Source organism: Myotis lucifugus, unplaced genomic scaffold, assembly GCF_000147115.1.
Source record: "Myotis lucifugus unplaced genomic scaffold, Myoluc2.0 scaffold_419, whole genome shotgun sequence".
In the NCBI taxonomy this organism is placed as follows: Eukaryota; Metazoa; Chordata; class Mammalia; order Chiroptera; family Vespertilionidae; genus Myotis; species Myotis lucifugus.
Genome location: NW_005871467.1, coordinates 695,471 through 711,160, shown reverse-complemented (window position 1 = coordinate 711,160; position 15,690 = coordinate 695,471). Strand labels below are relative to the sequence as shown.

General features: G+C 42.1%; 2 protein-coding genes and 1 non-coding gene across 3 annotated transcripts in view; 1 reads left to right on the top strand and 2 right to left on the bottom strand.

Annotated features, from left to right (window-relative positions):
* Positions 1–5,035: 5,035 nt before the first annotated feature.
* On the bottom strand, positions 5,036–7,526 carry HSPA2 (heat shock protein family A (Hsp70) member 2). The gene is given in 3 exon segments (XM_006109815.3): positions 5,036–5,758; positions 5,760–5,805; positions 5,808–7,526. Coding segments are annotated over 3 exon segments (1,905 nt in total). The 5' UTR covers positions 7,396–7,526; the 3' UTR covers positions 5,036–5,487.
* Positions 7,527–12,737: 5,211 nt separating this feature from the next.
* Positions 12,738–12,806, top strand: LOC111823199. The gene has a single exon (XR_002826208.1). It is a non-coding gene; the product is annotated as a small nucleolar RNA SNORD2 (small nucleolar RNA).
* A 320-nt stretch (positions 12,807–13,126) lies between these two features.
* ZBTB1 (zinc finger and BTB domain containing 1) overlaps positions 13,127–15,690 on the bottom strand; it is a 32,564-nt gene continuing 30,000 nt past the window's right edge. The window contains exon 3 of the mRNA XM_006102572.3: positions 13,127–15,196. Coding sequence (XP_006102634.1) covers positions 15,160–15,196 — 37 coding nt within the window. The 3' untranslated portion in view covers positions 13,127–15,159. The remainder of the gene's footprint in view (positions 15,197–15,690) is intronic.

Below are 15,690 nucleotides of genomic sequence, written 5' to 3'. Positions count from 1 at the left end.
AGGTCGAACTTTGCGAACATTATTTAACTAGGTAGCGCCAGATCTATCAGGGGCTAACAATGCATTCTTTCTTCGGCAACTCCTCTGGAGGCTGATCCTATGGCCACCTCTTGCCGCTGCTGGCGTCGACTGGCGAATTGGCGGGTAGGTGGGCGGTGGGGTCTGAACCCGTCTTGCCGCGCGGGTAGGGGGCGGCCTCGGGCTCCGGGCACCTCTACACCCGCGCTGCCCTGTCCCCTCACGTCAGCCTTTCCGGTGGAGGCTTTACCGGCGCGTCCACAGCAAAGACTGCGATGCCGGGGCGGGGGGATTGTGTATCCGTAAAGAATTGGCTCCTCCACTTTACTGCATTATGTTTAATTGGAATAGCTAGACTCACTTCCACTTCTCTTTGTTCCAAACTCTAAGTTCAAACCCGGGGGGGACCAGGCGGATTGGGGCGGCGGGAGGGAGGGGGTGCGGGGAGGAGGGGAGGGAGCTTGGAAATAGTGTTCAGACTTAACCAGATGCGAAGCCCAGGGCGGGACAACCGATGACGCTTCTGCAGACACCCCGTCAGGGGTCAAGGGGTTGTAAGGAGCGGTGTGTAAAAAGAAACACCGCCATTAGTAAGTGCTCCAAGTTAGCGTTGCTCAAAGCAACTGGCCTGGCGTCAATGGGTAGTCAACTGATACGTTTACATCTACACTTGGCACTTTTCAAATCATGTTTTTCATTTCTTCTTGCAACTGAGTTGATATGCAGACTGGAGTTCTTTCCTCCCAACACTGATGCGAGCAATGCTAAATGACACAACGTGACTGGGAATGCCTCGTGTATTTTGTTTTATCCCCACAGCTTGCTTGGATGGGATGCTCCGTTAATAGTCGGTGACTGCATGCTCCATAAATTTTTAAAATACGGCAATAGACATTCCCACTACTTTCACTCCTCACTACTTGGTAAGATAACCACTGGTTACAGTAACATAAAATCGTAGTCACTTAGATTTATGTTCCATTCACTTGCGTCCACTGCTGATAGCTGTCCAGGTTGGCTCGGGATATAGAAAAACCCACCTAGCTAGACACGGGCAGAGTTGCTTTGAGGCTGTGGCCTCAAGGCTGGCTTACCGCACGATGACTCATTTGAGAAGTAGACTATCCCAGTGACCAAGAGTTTCTCACCAAGCTGCCACACAACTCCGGGGGAGGGGAGGAGAAAACGGAGAAAAGCCTGGAATCTATTCACCCACAACCATTCTCGGGAAGACAGCCCAAACTTCTGTCAACCTCCAGTTTATCCCAATAAGGGAAGAAAAACAAAGATATTGGACACTTAACCATAGTTTAACTTCATGCTAATATACAAAACTAAGGTAAAAATAAGAGAACCCAAAACAATGACCTACATGAAAGATAAAAGTTATTTCACATGTGCTGAGGGACATAGTATTTAAAGGAAACCTTCTAGAACTCTGAAGGACCACCTTATACTTCTGTATTAACAAACCCTCACAAAAGAGGGAAGAAAATATTGTCTTCATTGCTAAATCATTATTTAAAAAGTGACCCACTCATTTCTTAGGTTAGATTTTTCACCAAATAGGTTTCTTAATGCCATTAGAAATTCACAACCTAAAATGGAAATATAATTTTCTCTTTAGGAAAAAAAATTCATGATATTATAGGTAGGGATAAAGGTACTATCTAAATATTAATAATTCCAAGTGTCCTGTGAGGGAAAGGTTTTGTTTTGTATGTATGTGTAGGTTTTTTTCCTAATTAAGAGAATTTCTCAAAGTCATATAACTAAGAGAACATAACAGAACTAAGTTGCTGGTCTCAGATTTTAGGCGCAAGACATTAAATGAATTACAATGCATGTTTATACTATGAAAAAAGTAATAATGGACAGGTTTATAGTGTTATAAATCTACCTTTAAAAATTAACATGTAAGGACATGACAATGACAGTATTTTAATTAGCAACTCCATTGTTAGTTGCTTATTTCCCCAATCTTGAATTCACAAACAACCTAATTACTTTGGAAAGTGGTGGAAGAAAGAGCCTATGGCTTCTTGATTTGTTCTAAAAGACATTTCTACATTAAATATCACCCTATTAAGTTTCAGAAATGCATATACCCATTCCAGGAGCTATATCAAATATACACTGGGCTCTTTTTCCAAAGACTCATACTTTTTCTTCAAGGAATGAAATTCTGTATCTAATTTTAATGCTTAAGGATAGCCTTTCAAAAATAGTTTTCACATACCTATTTATTAATTTACAGAAGCAAGTGAATATTCTTGTTGTTCCTTCATATATATATATTCATATATATATATTCCTTTAGCAATTGTCTAATGTATGGATTTGAGATTCTTTAAAACTTCAATTGCAGTGTTCAAGCAAGAAGAAGATGCCTCACAACACAATTTTTATACACTGCATTCAATTTAAAGTAGGTGAAGGCCTTATTATGGGCCTATTATTTAAGCTTCATAAAAAGAAATCTTTTTATCTAGATAGCAAGGTTATATTCTCATTTAAGATTATATATAAATTCTCATTAAGTCTCCCTTGATTATGATTCATCAAATATCCTATTATGCATGTTAAGTTTAAATATATAGTATAACTATCTCCTACTGTACAATTTTAATGAATTTCCATTATACATATCAAATTACTACTACTATAAAAATTTAAGAGTGAGCTTGTTTTGAAATTTCACACATCTCAAATATTGTAAACAACCTATTAAGTTTTAACAGGTGTTTAGTTTTGTTGCCTCAAAACAGGGACAACTATGTTAGACATTCTGATAAGAATTTAAGTGCCTATTCTGAGAAATGTATTTTTTAAAATATATTTTTATTGATTTCAGAGAGGAAGGGAAGGGAGAGAGAGGTAGAAACATCAATGATGAGAGCTGCCTCCTGCATGCCCCCCACTGGGGATGAGCCTGCAACCTAGGCATGTGCCTTTGACCCGAGTGGAACCTGGGACTCTTCAGTCCACAGGCCAACACTCTATCCACTGAGCCAAACTGGCTAGGGCTGAGAAATGTATTTTTTAATCCCTTAGTATTCTATATGTATTGCATTTGCTTTAGTCATGACCACTAGTCTCTACCATAATACACTACTTTAAAGTTCAAGTGATGCTTAATTAATTCTTAAACTGTAATTTAGCCTTATCCTAAAATCAAGTGCTTTTTCCATTGTCATTTGACTATGGCTGATCTAACATTTGCTAAGGAGTTCCCAGGAGTTACTGGGTTACTAGTTTCAACTGACCCTGGAAACACTAAATGGCTGCTTTGGTGGCTTTATCTTAATAATATTGAGATCTAGATACATTTGAGAAGACAGGATTAAATTAAAAAAAAACACTCAAGAAGGCTAGGAGCTTTACAAATTACTTTTAAAAATTATTTTTCAAAATAATAAAAAATTAAGTATCTGCATAGATTGAAATTAGTGCTATGGGCCAGAGGTCAGGCCACTGGATCAAAGAGACTACTAGTCATTTTTCTGATACTTTAGAAACTAATGTCTTCTAAAGTGAGGTCTAAAATGAGTCATACTAATACCAAATTGCACTCACAGAAAGACTCCATTATATTTTGACGTTAGAGCAAGGAATAAACAATTATAACAAATCAAGAACTACTAGAAGTTTAACAGCATGGGTATTACCTTGGTAAAAAATTAATGCTGAAAGTCACTCTAAGGCTATTAATGACCTGTTCTCCTAGTAACAAGGTAGTTTGTCAAATATTTATGTGATATTATCTCTAGTCATTGAAATACCCTTACTGCCTCCTTGCTAAAAACTTTCCACCAGCTTGACACCAGCATTGAAAAACCCCAAATTATCTTCAGCTTTTCAGTGTAATTTTTTTAAGTTTAATTTGAAGCAATTTCACAATTGCTTTTTTATCTTCCCCCCACCCAAATGAGACTTGCTTTGGAGGAGGAGGAGGCGGGGGGGGGGGGGGAGCAGATGTACATAGGAGTCAGCTCTTGTGTGAGGGTCATTATCAAAGCCCAATATTTTTAGGCTAATTGCTCCCTAGTTTTTATATTCAAAAATTAATCTCTCTGCATGAAAAAGAAGGGTCCACTACTATATTAAAAATATAGCTTCTATAATTCACTGTTATGAACAACATGAAGCAAATCTACATCACTTGGAAAGAGATATCAAAATATCTATGTGTGGTGAAAACATTAGGTTAACTATGCATTTTCCAATCAGCTTTACAGAATTTCTCCCAAGTTCCCCTTGAAGAGAATAAATCAGAACAAAGCAGAAGTGTAATTTCAATGAAAAATAAACATGAACCCCCTTCTCCCGAGGATGTGAATTTTAAGGCCCAGGATAGTAGATCCCAAAGGGTTGCAATTTTCCTATCTGTAACAACCTCAAATCAGATTATATAGGAAAATGGACAAGTTGTATATTAACAAAATACAGGACTATCTTGCAGTCTGCCTTAAAAAAATCTATTCTAGTGATTTAAGGCAGATATTGAGAAAGCATTATGATTCTTAAATCAGGAAAAAATACATATCTCCTCCTATCCCCCTAGAAATTATACCTGCTCAAAACATATCCTTATGGAATTTGCCTTAAGCTCAGAGGTTGAGCTGTTTCACTAGACAATTAAAACACAGAAAAGCAACTTGTTCCATACTAATTATCAGAAGACAACTCCTGCTCCAGCTTTTTTCAGTTTAAAGAATCATTACACTTAACCCCAGAATATAGCTTGTATTTTAACGGAATACTCAGGTGGATTTTCACTGGAACACTTAAGCCAAGCCTTAGGAGTCTGGGTACAGTGGAAGACCCCAGTTTGGTTTCTGTATTAAAAGAGGGGGGAAGGGAGTTTACCCAGATCTTCTCCCCTTAAGTTGTTGGTAATTAAAGCAGGAAACTCATTTGAGAATTAGACAAGATTGAGTTAGATATATTTCATCTCATATTAAAGACCAACTTGAGTAAGAGTACCAAGAGAAAATTGAAAACTCCAAGACAGTAATTTTCAGATCAATTTCAGCTTTACTTGGAATTTGTATGTATGCAATTGTGTGCAAAAATAATGTCTGTTCTTGACTTTACTGCAATGTTGACATTCCTCTTGTAGTACATAAAAATAAACAATTCAAGCTTCTATGTATTTTATTGTTACCAAGCTTCCACAGAACATGTGTGCAAACTTAAGGTTTCCCATCTCAAACTAAGCTAACCAAAAATGCTCAAGTCAGCAAACAGCAAAATGCATTAAAGAGAAACCTCAAATAATCAAACTTTAGAACTAACTTTTTATAATTAAACTAAGTTGTTGCTCCTTTCCTTTCATATGCATACACTGGGCTAAAGACTTCCAAAAATAGATCTCATACTTGGCACAGGACATTTAAAAGAAGAAACAAAAACAGAGGAAAAAAATTAGAGAAAGGAAAAGAGGTTTACGCTGACTGCAGTGCAAGCTTAGTCCACTTCTTCGATGGTGGGTCCCCCGGAGGCTCCAGACCCGCCGCCGCCGCCAGGGCCGCCTTGGTAAAGTTTGCTGATGATGGGGTTGCACACTCTCTCCAGCTCTTTCTGCTTGTGTTCATACTCATCTTTCTCTGCCATCTGGTTTCGGTCGAGCCAGTTGATCACCTCCTGACACTTGTCGAGGATCTTGTTTTTGTCCTGCTCGCTGATCTTGCCCCTCAGTTTCTCGTCTTCCACCGTCTGCTTGATGTGTAGGCATAGGACTCACGGCGTTTTTGGCGGCGACACGGTCGCGATTGGCTTCATCTCCGATTTGTACCGCTCCGCCTCCTGCACCATCCGGTCGATGTCGTCCTTGCTCAGGCGACCCTTGTCGTTGGTGATGGTGATTTTGTTTTCCTTACCCGTGCTCTTGTCGGCGGCGGTGACGTTGAGGATGCCGTTGGCGTCGATGTCGAAGGTGACCTCGATCTGGGGGACCCCGCGGGGCGCCGGGGGGATCCCGGTCAGGTCGAACTTGCCCAGCAGGTTATTGTCCTTGGTCATGGCCCGTTCGCCCTCGTACACCTGCACCAGCACGCTGCTCTGGTTGTCTGAGTAGGTGGTGAAGGTCTGCGTCTGCTTGGTGGGGATCGTGGTGTTCCTCTTGATGAGGGGGGTCATGACGCCGCCGGCCGTCTCGATGCCCAGCGACAGCGGGGTCACGTCGAGCAGCAGCAGGTCCTGCACGTTCTCCGACTTGTCTCCGATGAGGATGGCCGCCTGCACCGCGGCTCCGTAGGCCACCGCCTCGTCGGGGTTGATGCTCTTGTTCAGCTCCTTGCCGTTGAAGAAATCCTGCAGCAGCTTCTGGATCTTGGGGATGCGGGTGGAGCCGCCAACCAGCACAATCTCCTGGATCTGGCCCTTGTCCAGCTTGGCGTCGCGCAGCGCCTTCTCCACCGGCTCCAGGGTCCCGCGGAAGAGGTCGGCGTTGAGCTCCTCGAAGCGGGCGCGGGTGATGGACGTGTAGAAGTCCACGCCCTCGTACAGCGAGTCGATCTCGATGCTGGCCTGCGTGGACGAGCTCAGGGTGCGCTTGGCGCGCTCGCAGGCCGTGCGCAGCCGCCGCACCGCGCGCTTGTTGGGCCCGATGTCCTTCTTGTGCTTGCGCTTAAACTCCTCCGCCAGGTGGCTCACCATGCGGTTGTCGAAGTCCTCGCCGCCCAGGTGGGTGTCGCCGGCCGTGGACTTCACCTCGAAGATGCCGTCCTCGATGGTCAGGATGGACACGTCAAAGGTGCCGCCGCCCAGGTCGAAGATGAGCACGTTCTTCTCGCCGCCCGCGCAGCCCTTCTTGTCCAGGCCGTAGGCGATGGCCGCCGCCGTGGGCTCGTTGATGATGCGGAGCACGTTGAGGCCCGTGATGGTGCCCGCGTCCTTGGTGGCCTGGCGCTGCGAGTCGTTGAAATAGGCCGGCACGGTGATGACCGCGCTCTGCACCTTGCCGCCCAGGTACGCTTCGGCGATCTCCTTCATCTTGGTGAGGACCATGGAGGAGATCTCCTCCGGGAAGAAAGTCTTGATCTCGCCCTTGTACTCCACCTGCACTTTGGGCTTCCCTCCCTCGCTCACCACCCGGAACGGCCAGTGTTTCATGTCCGACTGCACCGTGGCGTCCTCGAACTTACGTCCGATCAGCCTCTTGGCGTCGAAAATGGTGTTGGTGGGGTTCATGGCCACCTGGTTCTTGGCGGCGTCGCCAATGAGGCGCTCGGTGTCGGTGAAGGCCACGTAGCTGGGGGTGGTGCGGTTGCCCTGGTCGTTGGCGATGATCTCCACCTTGCCGTGTTGGAAGACCCCCACGCACGAGTAGGTGGTCCCCAGGTCGATGCCGATAGCCGGGCCGCGGGCAGACATCCTGACTGAGAGAGAGGCGAGCGGCGTGAGGCGAGAACACCAGGGAGAGAAAACCCGCGGCGTCAACTAACGGTCGCCGTGCACCTGACCCCGGCCGTGCAGCAACACCTCCCGCTCCGCGCCGCTCGGCTCCCGGCCGCTCGGCTCCCGGCTCTTATAGCCGCCGCCCTGCCGCCCTGTGGGGAATCCCAGAGCCAATCGGCTCCCAGGACCGCCCGCCGAGGCTTGCCTTGGTCGGAGTGACCCGCCCGGGGCCCAACAGCTTTCAAGTGAGTGAGGGGCGGGACCGCGGCCCGCGCCAGGCGCCGAGGGGCGGCCGTTATGCAAATGAGGCCCCGCCCTTGTCTCCAAGCGGCCGGGTCCGCGGCTGCTCACGCGCTGCGGGGCAGCTTGGGGGCGTTAGGCTCCCACACGCCCCCCCGCCCCCCGCGCCCCCAGGTGTGTGTGCGTTTTCTAGATCTTTGCCTTCCCTAAGGCAGGATTCGTCAACGTCCTTTGGATTGGCAGGGCACGCGGCCAATGGGCAGCGCGGGCTTCCAAGTGGGGCGGGGAAGGAACGGCTGGGGCGTGGTGGGAGCGGGGCGCGGAAGGGGATCGGGAGAGGGGAGTCACCTGGGCTGTTCGCCCAGTTTCTGGGCCCTCAGTGCAGTTCAGCGCCAAGTGACCCGACTACCCGAGCACTCGGGGACAGGGCAGTTCATTGGGTGGGCTGCACCGAGGAAATAGGGCCAGAACCTGCTTTTTTAATGTTGACGTGGCCTCGGCCTGAAGGCGACTCCCCCTAAGCCGGAGGCGAAAAGGAAATAACCCTGGTGTGCTGGGATCGGGCTGCGGCCGCCCAGCATTTTACTGGGCCCTTGGCGTACCTCGCAGCGTCTCAGTAGGTGTGAGCGCTCCTGGCGGGCGAGGACAGCAGGAGCCCGGGCGGGAGCCCGAGAGAGAGCCCGAAAAGGCCGACCTTCCCCCCACCCCCCGCCGCCCCCCCACTCCCGCGCCGCGCGCAATAGGAACTGGGGAGTGGCTGCAACTCGCCTCCCCAGCGTTTAAACTTTCTCTACCTCGCTTTCCATTTTTCCTGCTGGCCCTGCCCCTTTAAGCTTCCTGATTTCGTCTCCCTGTTCTCTCCACTGCTTTCTTTATTTTGGGTTTCAAGGGCTTTATCAGCCACTTTGAGTTAATCATGGGATAAATCTATAATCAGACCCTCACGTTTGCTCCCTAAAATAACCCCGCCTCACGCCCAGCACCCCCCTCCCCCCCGCGCCGGATCCTCTCATCCCCCGCCGCTGGGACGTTTTATGAACGGACCCGAGGCGTGTTTGTGACAAGCTCGCCCGAGTGAGACTTTCTTTAGCTCACGTTACATTAGAGGCATAACCCCCCAGAGAAGGTAGGTGAAAAGAACAATTCGTTTTCTCAGAGGAGCCTGAGACTAGGGTTGGAAGTCCTGCCTGGCACCCGGTGCCGGGGTAGAAGCTGACTCCGATAGATGGGCTCCTGAAGGAAACAGCAACAACATCGCTGGGCTAACACTTCGCATGGCGGGAGGAAGCCGTAGGCATTTCTTCAACAAGCTTTAAGGGGCACCTTCCATGTGACAGTAAGAAGACAAATGAGATTGTCTTTGTGAGGTTGAGAGTCTAATAAAGAGATAAACGTAATTGGAGAGAAGTGCTATGGGAACACAAAGGAGGGGCACATGCAGACGGGAAAGTGCAGGCGGGGGCTTCCTGGGAGAGATGCCAGGCCGAGCCAGGCGCGGGAGTTGGCCAGCAAAGTGGGGAGGAAAGGCATTGTTTGCATGGGTTGTAGTAGTTGGGTTAAGAGGAAAGCATCGTATCCTGGGGCAACTGCAAATCTTATACAGACTAGTGGTCCTACAAGAGCGGGGATACAAGCAAGAAAGAGCGTCTTCAGGTGGACAGGATGGGTTCAAGGACTTTATCTGCCACGATTTCCACCCCCTGGGGCTATGGGAGGTGGGGAAAGAGGGTAGTAATGGATAGCCCATATCAAAGTTGTGTAAGACAGTGCTGGAGCAAAGTTTTTGTCTGGGAAACTTAAGTAATCTGTGGCCTAGAAGTAATGTTGGTAGAACCCTATAAAGCAGCGGTTCTCAACCTGTGGGTCCCGACCCCTTTCGGGGCCGAACGACCCTTTCACAGGGGCCACCTAAGACCATCGGAAAATACATATATAATTACATATTGTTTTTGTGATTAATCACTATGCTTTAATTATGTTCAATGTGTAACAATGAAATTGGGGTCACTACAACATGAGGAACTGAATTAAAGGGTGGCGGCATTAGGAAGGTTGAGAACCACTGCAAAGCCTATCAATGAACATTTACCTTTCTTTTACCTAGTTGTATATGTAATCTCCAACATTTAAAAACATGTTTCCTACTAATTTGTTCACCTCATTAGTTAAATAGTTCTTGTTTTTAACCACAATTCCCATCTCCTTTTCCATGGAATTAAAATTAAAGAAAAATATGAACTAGGAAATCTTTTAAAGAAAATATTAGGAAGACAAAGATAAAACCAAAAGTTTTCTACTGAAGCTGCCTTAAATTGTGAGTACATATCTCTTGATTTTATTCTTGCAAATTATTGTCTTTTATGTAGTTATTTAAAAAGGGGGGATTAGAGGGCTGGAGAACCATCCAAATATTTGTAGAACTAATATGATGTGATTTAGAAACAGACTCTCAGCTACAACTGAAAGCAGAACTGTAAGAAAAACAAACTCTTCAGATCTCTCACACATTTACCTCAGGCAACGCAAGATTGCAAAAAGCAAACATGCCAATTGGTATACACAAACACTAAAATTAAAACTTCAGGAGGGAGAGCTTCTTAGTAACTATGTACTATCTCTATGTACAGTATTACAAACAACTCTTGCAATCTAACGACCACATTCATCTATAACATGGCTTTGTAAAACCACAGTAGCAATTTATCTGTATTTTCATTATCAATATATCTTTTTTCTGCTCTTTTTACCTAGTAAACATGTTTCACACTTTAGATGGTATCCTGAGCTTTCCCAAAAAAGATGCAGTATTTGCATTTGATCTTATATGAAACTAGAGGCCAGGTGCACAAAATCTGTGCACGGGGGGGGGGGGGGGGGCAGGGCGGTGTCCTTCAACCGGCCTGCACCCTCTCCAATCTGGGACCCCTTGGGGGATGTCTGACTGCCTGTTTAGGCCTGATCCCACAGGTCTCACAATCTGGGACCGCAGGCTTCTAACTGCTCGCCTGCCTGCCTGCCTGATTGCCCCTAACCGCTCCCCTGCCAGCCTGATTACCCTCAACTGCCCTCCCCTACTGGCCTGATTGCCCCCAACTGCCTTCCCCTGCCGAGACCTGCCTCCTCCGCTGGGACCCTCCTCCTCCGCTGGGACCCTCCTCCTCCACAAGAGGTGGTGGAGATGCCCGGATGGGCTGCCTTTGCCCTGCGTAGAGCCGCGGGACCCCCAGGCCTCACCGTGTGGATCAGCTGCCGGGCCCTGCCTCCGTGCATGTGGCCATCTTGTGACGAAGTCGTGCAAGGGTGTGACACCACCTAGGCTTTTATTATATAGGATAAACTTTTTTAGTCCTAGAACATTACCATACACTGAGCATCCTTGGAATTTTTACATTGTTCTATATTGGTATTGATTTTTTAAAATCTTGTTCTTTTTGATGATTGTGGCTCAGAATTCATTAAAAATATAGTCTATTAAAATTATCAACTTAGCAAATTTATGATCAAATAATATTCATCACAGCCAGCAACAGTGCAGCAAAACAGGTAAACTCTACTAGTGGGAATGTAAATTAGTACAATCTTTCTGGAAGGCAATGTGATATTTTTTCTTTACTTTAAATGCGATCATATCCTTTATTTAGCATTACCATGTGGGATTCATCCAGAAATAATAGAACATTCAGGTAGTATTATTTATGATAACAACATTAAAAAGGAAATGGCTTAAATATCTGACAATAAGAAAATTATTACATCAATTATAGTATATCTATATGATGAATTATTATGTAGCCATAAAAATTGTTTACAAGAATTTTAATGACACAGAAAAATGTTTTTGACATAATTAAGTGGAAAATAAGATACAAGACTTTTGTAACTTCTTATCCCATATGTAGGATAATCTTATGTATATGAAAAATGCATCAAAATTGGTTCTCTCTAGATGGTAGGATTATCAGTAATTTGTCTAAATACCCTTATGTTTTTACAATTCATTTTTGAAACTTGACTATTAACATTCACTCAAGACAAAGTTTACTAATCCTACTATTTACATAGAAATTACTACTGATTTTCACCAAATGAAATCTGTTTGGCAGATTATAAATATTATGTGTTTCAATGTATTTTTAAAATCTAAAGGCTGAGGTTCAACACAGTGTGGAAAAACCAAGAGTTTTAGTATATATCAAACCCTCTTTAATTAATCCTTAACAGCCAGAAAAGTACCTGGAACACAGTAGTGATTCACTAGTTCAATGTTTATTAAAAGTGACCAAAAAAACTGAATATTTTTCCTGTATAAGAGGAAGATTATCTGCCTACCTCTTATATTTCTGTACTCAAACTGCAAATATCAAAAGATGAAACAAAGTCACATCTAAAAATACTTGTACTAGAGATACAAAGATGAATAAAATAAGGTCTAAAACTTTGTACATGGATAGTCAGGCCTGCTCTAGGGAGACTAAGAATAAATTTTTTCCCAAATTACTAGGGGAAAAATTTTATGGATTTTTCTGGCACCCTCTCAGTCCCTACCTACCCAGGTTCAACCTTCATAAAGTTTGTGGATTGATTTGAGGAGGTAATGTTGGCCTGAAGAAAAGGTGGAGTAAGTAGCAGCCTATACGTTGAGGACCTATGAGCAAACTGGTGTCAAACTAATTACTATATTTAAGACCTCTGTACATACTGTCATTTTGTAATTCTTGGAAGTATCCTGTCCCAATATGTTTATCCAATCACCTGTCATATAGGAAAAATTTCACTATTTGCTTATTTGAGTCTTGGAAAACTGTCTTTAAAAGTTACAATTAAATTATAGATACACGGTAGCCTGGGGTAGGACACTACCATGCCTGGCACTGCAGGCTATCAGAACCAAACCTAGAAAAAAGGTTTTTCCAGGAGAGAAATCTGTGACCACAGCAGATTATAAATACTTACTTCAGTTTTGTAGAGGGCTAACTTGGAGACTAGACTCTTGTGGAATAGTCTGAAATCATCTGAAAGAAGTCAGACTTAATATGCCATTATTGGTGACACTTACTAAATTAAGTGAAATTAAAATTAACTGAAACTAAGACAATCGTCTTTGAGAACTGATCTGAAATGAAGAGAGTACTCATTGCTGATCACTTGAAACAAAATTAATAAGCTCTTTAACTGAAAAGAAACAAAATGAATTATAATGGTTAGGAAGTTATTTCTATAAATAAATTATGTTTGTTATTCTGAAAAACAAATTAACCAACCCTTTGAAAGAGCTAGATACTATGTCAGTGGATTCTTATAAATGTTTATTTTTGTATTATAAAGAAACCTAATTAATGTGTTGCCACCTGTGTTTGCTATGAATTAGTACTTTTGCAGTCATTGTGTATTAAAAAAACAGGATTTGGCAGTAATCATTTTAGTAATTCTCTTTGTGTACTTCTGAAGCTTCTCAGGACTACTATAATTAGCTACATCAGATAGTTTATTATTTTGGTATTAGAGAATGGAAGGAATTGATAACATTTCAGACAAATAATTTTTTAAAAGTCAGGTTGAAAAGTACAGTATAAATAAAAGTAATATACAAACAGTTTAACTTCTGAACATAGAGGAGGGAATTTTATTAGGTAAAAGCAATGGATTAGAAATGTAACAAAAATTCTCCATGTAACCCAATAAACTCCATTTTGTAGTAATATACAGAAAATAATCAAATTGTAGAATGCATTTAAATCACTTGTTATTCATTATATTCATATTTTAGTAGTCAAAATTTAAGCATATTCCTTTTGTGAATCTAATTCTACTAGTCATTTAAAAATTATTGAATCTCTACTATATTGATCTGGAACCTTTAATTACTGATAATATTTTTTATCTTTTCTGTTTCCTACTTGTTATAAGTCTGTTGTTCTGTAGGCTTCCTCATGCTCCCAAAAGAGATTAACTCTAGTTTTGTTTTTTCAGAAACTAACAGTTTTCTAAACTTATTTGTTTTATTTTAAAGCAATTGAATTCATATGATTTTGAAATCTTTAGTGGATTTCTCTTCTCCCTTCTTGCTGCTGGACCCACACATTGTAATTAACTTTTTCTGATTTTTTAATCTAATTATTAGAATGAATATTCAAGTTATCCTATCTTATAGCTAGAGAGTTTAAATTACTTAACTTCTGCATATACTATTATGAATACTCTAAGTTAGATCTCTTTGTGCAACTCCTTATTAAAATATTTGAATAGGTATGAAAACATAATAAACATTTCTGAAAATATATGACATCTTAATATTGTACAATAAAATAATAACAATAATAATGATGAATTGGGTACACAGTTAACCAAAAGTAAAACTACAAGTATACTCACAATAAGAAAATAATATGGCTAGAAATGTATTTTTTTAAAAGTATTTGTAGCCAGGTTAAAATTTCACCAAACATTTCATTTCCCCATGAAAGGACTTTTAAAATATGTTAACCATTATTTTATTCAATACTTAGTTGAATTTTATCTTGAAATTTGAAAACTGAGAAACATTAATACTGAAAACAAGTGTTTAACAGAAACTCATTCTGTCCTATTAAGGCATATTGCTAAGTTCAAAAGAAAATAATGCCTTAAGATACACTCTTTTTGGTTGTCTGTGAATTGTGAAAATCTACCACTATTGAAGAAATAATACCACTTCTGTTTTTTCCTTCAAGTTAACAGACTTAAAAGGGAGCTTCATTAATATTAATAATCAAGTTTGTAGCATATATACAGTAAAAAAGGGTAAATGTTACATTACAGTAATAACGATATTATCTTTTCTTGTTAAAGTATTGTTCTTGCTTTTTTTCTCTGTACCCACATTTTTATTTACATTCTACATATTTTATGTATTTTTAATTGTCTAAAAGCATTTAATAATATGTAAACTCTGATTCAGATTAAGTTTAGAATTATATGTTTACACAGTTATGTGATTACTAGAGGCCTAATGCATGGAATTCGTGCAAGGGGCTCGGCCCTAGTGACCGTGGTGGCTGCCTCAGCCCTCGCAGCCCCAGCTTAATCCGGAAGGTCAAGGTCATCCGGAAGGTTGTTCGGCTGCCTGGTCTAATTAGCGAATTATGCTTTTATTACTATAGAAAGATATTTACAGTAGCCTAGCAAGCCTTTTAGAAGGGACCCTTGAAGATAATCAGCATATAGTTTCATTTTAGTATAACTTTACCCATTGAAGTCTTATGAATATTCTACTTTTCTTTAGCAGATTTTCCACAGATACTAAGAGAGTCGCCGTGATTCAATTTTGTCACAACAAAGTGATTTCAAAGTGGTCTTTTCTGAGTTTTCTTGGATGCTTGTAACTGGAACATTTGGGGCTGATGAGGTTTGTCAGGAAGACAGAAAAGATGGTGTCACTTCAGATCTGATATTCCTGGGTCTGGATTTAAAGATTATCTGTTGAAGATTGATTCTTCCCCAGGTCCTCTCCAAATTCAGATCTCACTTCTCCAGAGGGTTAGAAGGCCCTATTTCACCACTGCCACACAGAAAAAGACAAAACTCAAGAAAGATAATATTACAAGTTGACTGCTCTGCAAGATACATGTCTTAGGTCAGAATTTTATGGCTTTTGGCATCAGACCAGCACACTATTAATAGAACAAAGAATGGAAACAAAAGCATAGTTCCTAGAACTTGAATTTATTTAATTTCTTCCCCAATGTAACTCATTATACCCTTCAAATATAAGGCGTTCTTATCACTCAAATAATTCTCCCAACTATAGGGACACTTTTCCACCCCTTGCATTATCTAAGCTAGAATGGGTAAAGCACATAAATATTGTAACATAAAGATAGGATGTCAGCCAGGTAGATGAAAGTAGGGAGGAAGGAAACAGTGTTTTCCTTCAAATAATTTTACAGTGTACTTTAACTTATTACTGGCAAATCTGTTTGAAACATAGACCTAACAAATTTAAAAGTAAAACATCAAGTTAACATGGTTTTCTCCAAATATTAAATACTGAAT